Source organism: Fringilla coelebs, assembly GCF_963513975.1.
Source record: "Fringilla coelebs genome assembly, chromosome: 3".
Taxonomy (NCBI): Eukaryota; Metazoa; Chordata; class Aves; order Passeriformes; family Fringillidae; genus Fringilla; species Fringilla coelebs.
The window spans coordinates 90673817-90688113 of NC_140030.1; the positions used below are offsets into that span (position 1 = coordinate 90673817).

At 37.2% G+C, this 14297-nt stretch overlaps 1 protein-coding gene across 2 annotated transcripts in view; it reads right to left on the reverse strand.

Annotated features, from left to right (window-relative positions):
• EML4 (EMAP like 4) overlaps window positions 1–14297 on the reverse strand; it is a gene marked incomplete at its 5' end in the record, with an annotated part of 147700 nt that overhangs the window by 50148 nt on the left and 83255 nt on the right. For both annotated transcript variants that reach the window (XM_084203538.1, XM_084203537.1), the window contains 3 exons: window positions 129–257; window positions 2360–2533; window positions 7538–7667. In XM_084203538.1, coding sequence (XP_084059664.1) covers window positions 129–257; window positions 2360–2533; window positions 7538–7667 — 433 coding nt within the window. The remainder of the gene's footprint in view (window positions 1–128; window positions 258–2359; window positions 2534–7537; window positions 7668–14297) is intronic.

A 14297-nucleotide genomic window follows, 5' to 3' on the forward strand; every position in this document is an offset into this window, starting at 1 on the left:
TACTCATAGTAAAAACAAAGATGCAAAAGGTCCTAGAATATACACTAGTAAGTTCACTAGAATTGTAGGATTTCATAATATTTTGACTCTCAAGTTCTCTTGCATTTATGTACCAAACCAATACATACTTGTCTGCATTCTTTGCCACTTTTGATATTAACTTAGATGTTGATGCTACTCTCATCAGCTTGTTACGACTGTCATCTGAACTCTCCCAAGCACTGTGAGCTTTTTCAACAGTCAAGGATTTCTTTATGCTAGAAGAAACAAAAAAAAAGTTTTACAATTGCAAGATAATAATGTAACAATAACTGGAACTCGTATGCAAATGGACAGATCAAGCAGCAGGAGACAAAAGCAGAGCTAGATCTTCCTTCAAGCTGCAGCATGAAACAGGGAAAAAAGATTAGTCAAAAAGTTCTAACTGGATGAATGAAAACAATTGAGCAAGACAATTGCCACAAGTTTTATCTATTCTTTTCCATTTTCAAATACTCTTACATAAAGACTTGAACAAAATAACTCTATACTCCATCACTACATCACCAACAAATTACAGTAGTGGAAAAAATGAGGCTAAGTATATAAGCCTTGAAGAATAAACTATATTTTAAAAATCAATTAAGTAGATAACAATGTAATTGTTTTCCCTGATTAACTGTTCACCAGCTTTAGCACATTGATTTTTGAGGCAGAACAGTTCTATCGGATTAAAGTTTCATACAGAAGCTTTGCAGTTAGCACATACTAAATCACATTCATGGCTTTAACCTTTTTGAAACAGATGTCTGCAAACCTCTTGGATGAGTAAGACAAACTAGGTTTGGCCTGATACTACAGACAACTAAATCCATGAATTCGGATGTAATTTTTCAGCAATCTTATTGCAGCCAATTTACACTAATGGGAACTTGCAAATTTTGCAGTCACTAGTTCAATAATTTGGCATGTGCCTTAATCACAGAACACATGCTCAAAAAGTTACCTAGCCCAAATTATCCTTCACCCAGCTGATTTAGAGTTTGCACATGTCCTGCTAATAGCATCACACTTCATCCTGTCAGAAATGCTTTTTGCAGGAGTTAAGTCCTGAAATGCAACCTTAGAAATGGCAAGCTCCTTTACAGCACCTCAAGAGGCTCAAAGGTCCTGTGACAAACAAGTTAACAAAATCAAGTTAAACCCTTAGGAGACTGGAAAAGGCAATTATTTTTTCCCCACACTGCAAAAGATTAGTAAGCAAGACTTCAGACATCTTTACAGGGAGATACCAGGCAAGAGAACAACAGGCTGCAAGTTCAGCTTCAGACAACTCACAGGTTTGTGCAAGACATGGAGACAGAGCCTTTATGGAGTGTTATAACATGCACCAGTCAAGTGGAAGTTTAAATATTTATAAGAGCTGTGAATTCAAGCGATGCAAGACAACAATCTTGTGAACCAAATGGGTAAATTTCAGAATAATAAATTTAATTTACATTTTGTTTCAGTCTCTAAGTGCCAGAGAGTAATTAAAAAATGTACACCTTCCAAAACAGTAAGGTGACAATGAATAAAAAAACCAAAACAAAAATAAACTATGCCAGGTGATCTGCATAGCTTTAAAACTCAGAAGCTACAATCCAAATCTTAAAAGCCATTTTCTTGACTTCAAAATGCAATCTAGTATCTCTAAAATGTACCTTCTTTTCCCCCTGTGCCTAATCCCCACAAAAAATTAGTGGGAACTTAAGAGGCAATACTGCATTTACTCAAGTCAAGTAGTTCTATGATCTGGGTATAAAACCAGAACTTCACTCATGTAAAGAATGAAAGTAAGCCATCCTGCAGCCTAGCAGGAGTTTAAAAGGGAAGGGCCGTGCATTAAAAAATACACCAACAAAAACAGAACTGCAGTCACTTTATGGAGTAATTTGAGAGTAAAAATTTCTGAGCCAAGGGCTGCAATGATACTAGTATTTAAAAAATACTGATATGAGACATAATAATGGCCATGTGGAAAATACACTCCATAATTCAGCTATGTCAGACAAAATCCATAAGTGTATTTGAGAAGAATCAAGCCAGAGTGATCATTAAATATTTTACAATCATGGCTGATTAGAGGTAATCTACTGTATTAGGATTTTATCCTGAGAATAAAAAACCTCTGTAATCTTAAAAATAGATTCAAAGAAAAACATGCATTTTTATGCATTTGTTCTGCTGCAATGCATATTGAATGCATTTCCTCTAGCAGAAAAAGCATCAAACTTTAGCTTGATCATGAGATTAGAACTATTTCACATGACTTGTTGTCAAATATGAACTCAGTATTATTACAGTAATTTCTACTTCTGTACTGTGGTACTGTGAAAACCTTTTAGCTGGAGCAGAACTCTTGCTTTCTGGAGTTTGCCTGTGTGTTTGCAGAGTCTGTGAGGAGGGCTGGGGAGAAGGTGATGCTTGAGTTTGTGCACTTTGATCATTAGAATGAGAGTCCTCTTTTTTTTCTTTTTGTCCTGGAGGTTTTTCCTTCTTTTTTTCTGTACCGCTGTAAAAGAAAGTGTAACATAGGGAGGGAAAAAAAAGAACAAGCAAATAAATTAGCAAGGTGGGAGAAAATGTCCTCTGTGAAAAGATGGGAGAGGCATTTAACAACTTACTATAAACAACCACCAAAAGAACACCTTGATTATTTACTCAATCTCTTCATGGTACTATTTTGCTGAAATTAGGTTTATCCACTAGTTCCAACAATGAAAAAGTCAGGGAGACATGGAAGATTATTTACATATTTCAGCTGTACTACGTTAACTATGATTTTAAAATTAATACAACTTTGATTTGAGTGTGTCCTTCATTCACAGGTTCCCCTACAGCATTCAAAGCTGACAGACTGGTGCTCCACAGATCTGCTGCCCCTCAGGAAGTAACCACCCTCTGCTTCAGAGCTCACTGACCACCTTGTTGTGCTGCCAGCCAAGGTTCAGTGCAAGTCAAGGCAGGGCTGTGACTTGTGCTGTCACTGGTGTAAGCCCAGCACAAAACTGTATTTGTGGACATACATGCTGCTATCTTTGAGCTGCCCCCAAAGCCCTGGAATGCTGAGCTCTCCTTGGCTACACCAGAGTGCAAAGGAAATCATCCCTGAAAACTCCTGGCTGTTTTGATCTCTAGTTGACTAATATCAGATTGTCTTGCCATTTCTTTAATGCCTTCAGCCACGACAGCCAATAACACATCTTTACTTACAGAGTGCTGTATTTAGTACTTTAATACTTGAAACAGATTTAAATACATATCATTACCAACCTTAAATCTATTAAGAACCAAACCAAAGGTTTGCTGGGTGAACAGAAAGATTAATTACAAGGCTCTTCTATGAAGTTACATACTTTGTAATATACTGAATTACACAAACAATACCGGGACCTGAAAGAGAAGAGTACTCTCAAGTGCATGGTCTATTTCCTTTTTAAGGTAAAAAAATTAAATCTTACAAGATAGATTTCTCAGTGAAGAAATAAAGCAAGATAGAAACAACAGCTAAAAATGTAATAGAAATATTTTTCTCTTAGGGTTAAAGTAACCTGCAAAGTAAAAAAGAAAGAATATCTTTCTGAACATGAGAATCCAAATTTTTTTCCCACATAACAATTTCCCCCCCCCCCGCCTTGAACTCTTGCATTACTATAATTATTTGTATTTCCATTTACCTTTTCCCAAAACACAAAGAAAACAGTAAAGCAACATTAAAAAAAATGAATAAATTTTAAATTTTTTTTTTTAAATTGGGCACCCATTTTTAACACATCATTCTTAGGAACTTTTTTTTTTTTTTTTTTTTTTTTGTTATTTCAGTTAAATTGTATCATCTACCACAGAGACAAAGCCCCCAAGGCTTACAGGAGTTCAACTTTTCCAACTGCTTTCAGAGAAGAGATGCATTGAAAAACAGGTCAAAACACAAATATGAAATCCAGACAGATCTGTAAGGATCACTCAGGATTTCTACTGTAAAACATACTATCTAGTTTAAAATGTCAATATAATCCATCAGAGTGACATTTTCTTTTCAAAAAAACCAGATAAAAACAAAACAAACAGCTTTCACATTCCTTGAGGGCATATATGTGATCACAGAGAACAAAGCCTGGAGAACTGTGGGGTTTTGATTAATAATTTATAGCCAAAAATCCTTAATTAACTGGTAGCATAGAAATTTATTATTATTTTTAATCAGAATACGTAGCTTGTATTGCTGGATGCAAAGCACACTACACTTAATCTCTCTGCATTCTGTTGCTAGAAATGCAGTGTAGTGAAATTCTCTGAATCCCTTTTCACTGAAGAAAGCAGAAGTCCTCTCTATTTCTACTATGACAGGTACACACCACTTTTTCTAATGTTTTATTGAACAGTGACACATCAGCAAATCTGCAATTCACCTCTGCACTCCCCCAGCAGGCTCAGGTGAATGTCACCTGCTGAGAGCAGCATATCATCTAATTTATCAGTTCAGTCTCATATTTTCTGTGTTCCTCCCCAAACTCTGTCTCCTAGAAACCACAGATCTGGCATGGAAATGTCTTCACTGAGCTTGTCACTGTGCATTATCCATTTCACTTCTTTGCCATGAGGTTCACTCCTTAACTGTTTTGTTGGGCCATGAGAATCACTGGACCACTCTGGTTTCACTCTGGATTGTAGCACAAGATACATCTGGATTCCAACAAAGTGCTTTTATCTACCACCAGGTTGCAAGAAGGCTTCTTTTGTGACTGGCACTTTCATATGGAAGGAAATAATGTAGAAATGTGGCAGTCTGAGTACTGAATATCTTTGCTCTGAATTTATTTGGTTTGTTCACTTCTGCTAAAATCTTCAGCTTAATTGTATTATGACTGGCTAGTACAGAGTGGCTCTCCCACTAATACCTCTTCTAGTAGGTCTTGTGTAACTGCTGAAATCAAATCAAAACCAGCATCTTTTCCTGTGGGTTTCTAAAGACTAGCTGTTCTGGGAAGCAGTCATTTAATGCATTCAAAAATTCTTTCCAAAACCCAATTTGATGAGGCATTTCTTCATTCTACAAGTGAATAGTTGAGAGCTATTACTATCTGTCCTGGTTTTTCAGCTTCTCTAATTTCACTCAGTACAGTGTTTCATCCTTTGGACCACAACATACTGGCATCTACTGTGGATGGTGGTCACTCTGAAACATCAAGACTTGTTATCAGATGCTGTTTTCAGAAGCATGTTTAGTCTTAAGGAAAATGATCAAACAGGTCTCTGACAGTCATTGTTTGTACAAAGTATAAGCCTGTTTCCAGTCCAGCCTACAGGGTTGAAATTTTCTCAACACATCCGTGATTCCATCTCTGTTAATGGGACATCACTTACCTGCTGTTCAGAGAACATTCCTGGGCTCTGATTTTAGTGATTGCAGGTATTTTAGCATGCCATTGCTGAAATGAGACAGCCTGCTGCTGTGCAGCTACTGAGGCAGGTGACTATATCCACAGTCTCAATGTTCAGGTTCATAAGACAAGATTAAACCATCCAGGAAATGAAACTGCTCATTCATAGAAGAAATCCACAAACTAAACTTCATCACCAGTTACAGTTTAGACACAAGTAAGCCTTCTGATATTTTGGCTAGATGTATGGCTGCATAGACCTAGAACATGAAAAGTCCTAGGCAGGCTACGGGGTCTTTATAGAACCTAAAGGTTAATTCTCTATCAACAGAGGACCTTGTCCACCTGCTGCACTGGTTCAAGCTACAGACTGAAGAAAGGCCTGGATAAGGTGGGGTGAAATGTCCTTTGGCCTCCCTCTTTTCCAACACAAGTGTTAGAAATAAACATGGTTACTCTGCATTTGTAAGCAGATGGGACTGCTATTGACATTTACTTGCCTTTTCTTTCCCCTTTCCTGAGCTGGTAATTTTACAAAAGGGCAAATTTGTTTCTTCCAAACACCAAACAAATTTAAGTAATAAAGCCATGACAGCAAAAGAAACTCCTGGAAGCAGAACCTTCCTAAGCCTTTCTAAAACATGTCTTGATGAAGGGAGTCATGTCTTCAGCTGCACTGGAACCACCAACACCTCTCCCAGGTACTTATTCAGGGGCCCAGGGAGAGCTGCCCTCTGCAAATGAAGATTGCCTCTTTTGGCCTATCCAGGTCTCCTTTTAAAGACCTTAACTCAGATGAAGGGGATGCCAGCCACTCCACTCTGCTCTTCTTATGTAGTCAAGTGTTGAGCAGCCAATGAATCAAGCAGGTGATTCAGCACAAATGCAAGCTGAACACCACAGGAACCGGACTGGCTCTCATCAAAGTGCCAAGAGCCACAGGGCTAAGATTAATGGAAAAGTGCTAATTAAGAAAACCCTTCCTGCAGGAATGTCTTTTGTCCCTGTGCCTGTTGCATCAGCAGATAGAGACATACACTGATCCCTGTCTGATTTATTGTTGAAAAGTAAATGTAAGAATTTGGTAGAAAGTTACCCAATGCTACACAGTGGAGAAGAGCAAAGAGTGGGGCACTATCCTCGCTTTCCAAATTCCTAAGGGCACTAAAGCTTCTTCTGGTTTGTTCTCATACAGTTTATATTTGCTTGCAGCATTTTTATTCCCTGATGTATATAATTTCCCTGTCTTGCTGTACAGCACAATATTTACATCCACACTAGAAGATAAACCAGCGACTGGAGCTACCAGAGTACTCTACAGAGGCCAAGAATTTGTTCACATAACTTACCACAGTTACACATTAGAGTATTCTCTGCCCCGTGGCTATATCTGGCAGCTTGTTCTTCACAACAAACAAGAATGAGTACAAAACCTACTGCTGAAGAAGCCATGCAATCACTAACAGACCCACAGAAAAAGCAATTAAGCAAACATTTCATTTACTGTATGAAGCTGAAAGTATTACATGGAGGACAACCACTACTGTTTAGTTCCTACCTCATTTAACTTCCAAATTACTCAAGCAATGTAATTTCTTCACATTTGATACAGATATTTTTTATAAGGACTAAATAGCCATATTTTAGGTTAGATTTTCTACCCAAAAATGTAAACCTTTATCTTACACAATTTACTATTGTCTCATAGTTATTTCCCTATTGCCTACTATTTACACCCCAGACAATGAAGTCAGTTTTGCCCTTTAATTTCCTTGAGGGAAGGAAGGAGGGGGGACAAAAAAAACCCCAAAAAACAACAAACAAAAAAAGTGCCTATGAATACCAGAAGGAAAAATTTTCCATCTGTACTGGAAATACATTTTCCTATTCCCTTAGTGAGAATTCATTTTGGACACTACACACAACAGAAACACTCTCCACTTTTGAATTCTTTTTAGAACCCTTCTGTACACAGCCCAACAACATGGTAAATCTCCAAAGTTTATTTGTGCCTTACTGGACTTCAGGCAGCTCTGCTGAGTGTTATGCAGAGACAAAAATCAAACTCTTGGTCTGTTTAGTTTTGGGATTTTATTAATATATAAAAATCTGAATTTCAATAACAACTTGGATACCTTTTAGCAGCAGATGAAAGTGTTTCTTTTCTGGCAACAGAAACAGATGAACTGTGGCTTGTTTTCCTGTTTCCTGTACTCCCGTTAGTTATACATGACATCGAGATAGCTTCTCGGAGGCTTGGCTGACCTAGAAAAAAGCAATATTACAGAATGTAAGGTTTTATAGCTACATCCAAAGTTTTACATGAACAACAAAAAGCTCTCACTTGTGGACCTGGTATCACACAGCAGAAGCCTGAGCATTCAGGACAAACATCCAGTGACATATATTCATGAAACCTTAAGCTAAGCAGCTGTAACTGGGAAACCTGGGACACTAAGGCAGGCAAGAATATGCTATGATAGAGGTCAGTTCCTCTACTGCTACGATGTCATGAAAAAATTATTAAGTTATTTAAGGGCTGCGAGTCTAAAGAGTCAAAAAAAAAAAAAGTCAAGATTTTCAGTTTCATTTCAGCTGCCCCTTCCATCTTAAAATACCTTTCAGTACATGCCCAATGGTATAGCTATTAAGTTTCTGATATTGCCCACTCTGTAGAACATCTGCCACATCCAGTGAGCATTACAGACTCTCCCCAGGGACAAATGAAGAGAGTATATGCAAAGAAGGCTGTCGTCTGTCATATGCCCACTTCACTCAGTGCAGAAGTTTGAAACTATGCAGTGAATGTGGGAGGGGATTGCAAGGAAGACAAGGGGGATCAAAGGCTCTGCTATTTTCAGAGCTGAACACTAGACTGGCAATTAGCTCCCAGACCTGACTCTTCCACAGAATGCCAGTGAAATACAAGGCATTTTACTCAAACCTGTTGTTTCATCCTTTCCCACTAACTGTGTCTCTCTTTTTGTGTGCCTGTTTTATTTCCAAGGTATCACTTGGAGCAGAAGTTTGCCCCTTCCTCCTTTAAAGTGCTAGACTTGTACTTTTCCCTTCTAAAGTATAACATGCCCTGAGAAAGATTTCCGGGCTAATCTCACATTAAGCATCCAAAAATCAGTGGTCACTTTTGAGCCCTCTGTGTCACATGCCCATTTCACAGACAGCAAATTTCTCTTGCATCCCATAGGATTGTCACTCTGACTTCAGCAACAAACACGGAGGACATGACTGACAGAAAAATAACAGGTCTGTGTTCATGGCAGGCTTCAAACAGTGTGAGATAGATAAGGCATGAGGCCACACATTGAAGATAAAAGCAAGGAGTAAAACAGCATTTGGGGAGAATTGACAGTTCTGTGCACAGAGGACAAACTCACACAGATGCCTCATTTGAACACTACCAGCCATGTGTCATAGCACAGCTCTTTCAAGCAGGTTGAGAGGCAAATTGATTCTTATTTTAAACTACCACATTATGTAGAAGAGATACCCATCAAGGGAATATTAGATGTCAGAACTATTTGGATGACTGCAGAAATGGGCTGGCCTACGCAAACTAAACAGTGCTTCAAATGCACCAAGCAGCACGATCTGAAATTCAGATCAGGAAAGCCAGAAGGAGCACGTGGAATATCCCAGGCAGAAATAAAAAATCTGAAGAAAGTAAAGACACACTTAAAATCCAAAACCACTTCAAAGATCATTGCTCTTCCTAAATTCTGTATAAGTCAATTCAGTATGATTCCTTCCAAGTGGTACATTTTACAGACTGTTTTATTTGCAACATAAACATTTGGAATACAAAATTTGTTTTAGAATTTGTTTTAATATACTGCCTAAAGCCTCTGAAGCTCAAGAGATTTTTTACCCCATGTAATTCAGACTCAAGAACAAAAGCGCATGAGCTTAGAAAGCACATTTACTGTAGAAGCCTATAAATTAGCTTCTTTTATTTTCAGTGACAAAGTAAGTCATCTTCTTTGTGGAGATGCATAATATCAAGGCCTATGATTCACTCTTGAACTTTATATGACCTTAACATCTCTGTCTGCCCATTGTAACAGATTAATGTCTCTCCAACCAGCACTGGCATGGCTTTCCAGAAACGTGAATCAGGAGAATCAGCAGTAATTCCCAGCATGGTGGGTAAGGCGCTCAGGGGGATGTGTAAAGGACAACAGTGCTACAGACAGGGCACAGGAACTTACTAAGATGGGGAACACACTCTCAGAGTGCAAGGAGCACACTGCTTTTTTTTTTTTTTACTGGCTACATCTAGAATAAATCCCCCTACCAGGTATGGAAAGTGTTAGTTCCTGCTTAAGCCCAGGGACAAAATTGATTACAAATAAAACTCTATATCAGTATGTACTCCTGACAGGAATATGCACTGCTGCATGCAATGATGAACACAATAACAATAAAAAAAGGGATACAGACAGCAGCTTTGGGATTGTTTTCCAGTAAGGTGGGTATTGATGGTAGATTGGCAAAGTACTTCCAAGTGTCAACACGTGACATGCAAAATCACATTTGAGATCAAGATTTTTGAGTTGAAGTAAAAACCATTTTTTGCAAAATGACTAACAATTAAACATAACCCAGATTAAAAACTGCAGTGACATTTTTTTTTTCAAATGTCCGAAATATATCAGGCTTTCTTATACTCCAGAACAAAATCTTGGTCAGTGTGCCACACTCAATGAGCAATAAAATGTAAAACAGCAAAAAAGGCAGCAAAAATCCCCTCAACAAACAGAAATCCCCAAACCCCACTCTCAACACCCCTAAGAAACAACACCCCTTCCAAATTCTCTATATACTGCATGTTAATTAGATAATAAAAAAGTGCCTTTAGAATACCTACTTTTAAAGGGAAGAAAAAATTTCAATTATTGATCTGCAATTATAAGTAAAGAAAATGCATTCATATTTTAAATCATGAAAAGGAAAGGTGAGTTTTAAGTCCTGTGCACATCCCAGGCAGTGAAACCTGACTACTGACAGACACCCAAGGGGGATCTTCCCAGCTGTGTCAGAAGTCCAAGGAAGCTGATCCACCAGTCCAAACCACACATCTCTCTTAATGCCTTTTAACCAAGGCATCCTCTGCAGTCAAAAGATGTCAAAAATTACCAACACTATAACCTTCTTCACTGTAGAGATAATCCTTCACAGTATCAAGGGCATTTGCTTCAGAGACCTGGAAATTGTGAAGTGGCACAGGAGAACACAAATTCCAGATCAATACACTGCAACAACTGAGCTCTCCCAGACCTGGGCTGCACACCTCTGCCAATATCATGTCATTCACCACCTGCTAGCATAAGCAGTCTGAAATTTTTCAGACTGAATAGCACTTAGCTTTATCTGCTAGTTTGGAACAAAAGCCAGATGTAAACTGAAAGCAGAATGAAAGGCAGTGTATGGTGACCAGGATTAAAGCCAAATTGTCAGAGATCAAAGTGGTAAAAATGTCTTTTATGGAACAGACTCATCTCTGTTCTGATAATTTTCATAGAATAGTATCTGTAGAGTTCAAAAGAAACATTTTATTAACATCTGTCAAGTATACAAATGTGTGAATGAAAGATAAGTAGGATTAGAAAAAACAGGCCACAATAAACCAAAAATCTATTTCTAATTTTTTATCAGCCTTGATTAGCTAACTGGGGAAAAAATGAAGCCAAGCTGAGAGTGGTAAGTTTGAAAATGTGTGTCCTGTGATAACATGATAGCTTTTTCCTCCAAACATTCTTACAAGGTGCTAAAGCTGAGACTCAATTAGTAATTCACTTTTCTTCCCAAACCCCAAACTTGGAATATTTTACATTAAAATGTAGTTGATTCTGTTATCAAATAGATTTGCTGAAACAATTTCCTCAATATCTTTGTATTTGCTAATATTCCGACAGGGAAACTGCCTTTCTTACAAGGAGAAACCAAACACTCGTTTCTCTTCTTCAGGTAATTTCAATTTAAAATAAGTAACTGCAGCTACATTTAAGTTACTTCTCTGGCCCCTCAATTTAAGTGGATTTAAAAGAAAAAGCTCAAGAAATAACACTTATTAAAAAAAAAAAAAAAGATTTTTGAAGGAAGATTCTTCTTTTTTTTTCCCCATTGAGGCATACAATATCAAATCCTTCAACAACCTTAAACTACTTGACTTTCAGCAAAATGTGACAAAGACTTCTAGATTATAAATATATCACATACCATGAAGTTTTCTGCCTGGAAGGACAGAAAATCAACTTAGTACTCTCACTAAACAAGTGTACAATGTGTGTAAATCTCCAGAGAGCCCACAGAGTGAGCTGTGGAAAACCAGACAGAAATAGTTATAAGTATAGCAGAACATAAGATTTTATCTGCACTTCCTTCCTAATAGAACAACATCACAATCAATAGAAATTATGACAAATCTTAGACTTGGTTCAAGGTATTACAATGAATTGTATAAAAGCAGCTAATTCTAGTCATGGCTCTGCTTTCAAAGGGTGGCAAGTCCCTCAGCCCATGGAAGATGCTGGCAAAGAAAAAGCCTGGGAGCCCCAAAACTCTTTTCAAAGAGTACTGCAATCTGAAGGGTAGGGAAATATTTTCTTCAGCATTCTATTTTATTCCACTACTTCACTTACATACTAAGAGTCAAATTTTGATTAAAACGTCTTCGGCTGAAAAAGTGTCCTCCTATTTTATCACATGAAGACAGGTCAGAGTGAGACATTAGATCTCAAATAATGAGCAGAACAAATCAGGATCAATAGTTCAGTTCTCTAACTATGGCTTTGCTTCTTCTTGCTTAATAATCAAATTGTAAGACAACTAAGTTTCAAAAAACTTTATTACAGTAATTACAACAAGCTGAACAAATAAACATTCTTTTTATATTTTTAATGGAAGCCCAGCTTTACAAATTTCAACAGACAGCTATTAAACATACATTATTTGTAATTTCCAATTAAAAGGAAAAGAACTATCCAAATAGAAGCATGTTAATAAGCAACAGTTTGAGAGTGCACAGCTAATGCATAAACAACTTGAGCTCCAAGGGCATCTCTCCTAGTAGTAGGTAGATTAACTGAGATATTAAGAGGTATTAAATATTTATTTTAAAATTTTTATATATAGTGGCTTAACTCATGTATTTCCAACTTTAAATGATCCTCATAGGGATATAAAACTATTTTTTCAGGTGTTAGGGGAGCCACGTCTCTGTTCTTTGGGCAGGCATTTTAAAACATGCTGCAGGAAACTGAAAGACTTGTTTGGCCAATTGCTTATTCAGCCCTTTTCCTTCTCCCTTCTATCTTATTTTGCTATACTTTCCCAGAGGCACCATCTACATGCTCAACCAATTACCAAATGGGCTAATTCTAAGCCAAGGAAATAAAATTTTAACTATGGTAATTTGAAACAATTTGATAGACTCTGGCAAACAAATGATGAAAAAGCCACTCAAGTGTTATAAATAAGGAGTTTTCATTTCAAAAATTTAGTCACAACACTGAACTCTTCCAACATTACAATTCTTAGTTTGAGAAGCATCATGGAGAACAGCAGAGTACCACTCAAGGAAATTTGCTCACACTGTTCAAAAAGAAGTACAAAGATGCCCAAAACATACCCAAAACTGTAAGAAGCTTATGGAAAAAGAATAAGGATACTTATCACCACAACTGAAAATATTCCTCTACAATGAACAAGATTATTAGGTTACAGAACTCAAAACAAACCCTCTGAACTTTGTTCTTCACTTCTCCATCCTAAACTTGGTTTAGTTGGTTAGTGGCCCTTAGTTCATTATGGCCCTCTAGATCCAAATTTTTTAAATAAAGAAAAATATACAAAGAACATCAGAAAGGTTAAGTGTAACAGAAGAAAATAAAATAATCAGTAAGTCAGAGCAGAAGATAGGAAAAAATAGTAAGAAATGCAGAAAGAACAGATGGCACTAAAACCAATCCCTGGGAAATGCATTAAGACCTCGAGAGTATCATTATTTGTTATGTGAGCATGCTGCCTGCAGACTTCAATAGGACTATCCCCATGAGTAAAATGACCCACATACAAGCTTGCCAGGCCAGTTTTAATATTGTGGATAAGAACCTATATCCTACCACTACATGAAGCATTTTCCTATGTATACTTCTATTCTCTGTTTCTTTAACATTTACTGATTAGACAACACAAACATGTAATGAGTTATTAGAAAAACTCAGCTTATTGAATAGTGTAAAGACTAAAAAAAACAAAACTCAAATCTGTCTTATGCTTTTGTTAATGAAGCTTGCTGAACACCTGAATAGTCAATTTTTGTTAACATAAAACCAAATTACTTAATGTTAGTGAAATGAAACCACTGTTGAGAAAAGGTAAAAAAAGTACTCTGCTTACATGAGTGCAATGAGATACATATACTATTTCATACAAGAGAAGGGAGCAGGAAAAGAAGGAAAACTCAGTGGGCTCCTCTTATAAAAGCCCACTGCACAAAGGAAAGAAAAAAATAAGTAAAAAAACCCCTACCAACTGCATTTCCAGTACATACCTGATTTTCCAGGTCTCCAAGATCACTGCTTTAAGTAAAATAAAATGCCTTTCACTTTGCCACTCTTCACTGTCATGGGAAACCCTCTCTGCAAACTGCCATCCACTATTCCAATTCCACTTTGTGAGTTGAATTTGCATATGAGTTATTTAATATCAATTCCTGTCCAAGCAATAGGAAATATTCCTCCAAAGGTTTAACCTTTGTCAAGTCTCCTCATTATTTCTGAGTCCAGAAAAAGGACATGAACTCTTTGTTTCTCTACAGGCAGACATCAGATATACTTTTTCAGGCACAAGCTCATACTCCAGTGAAATGATTAG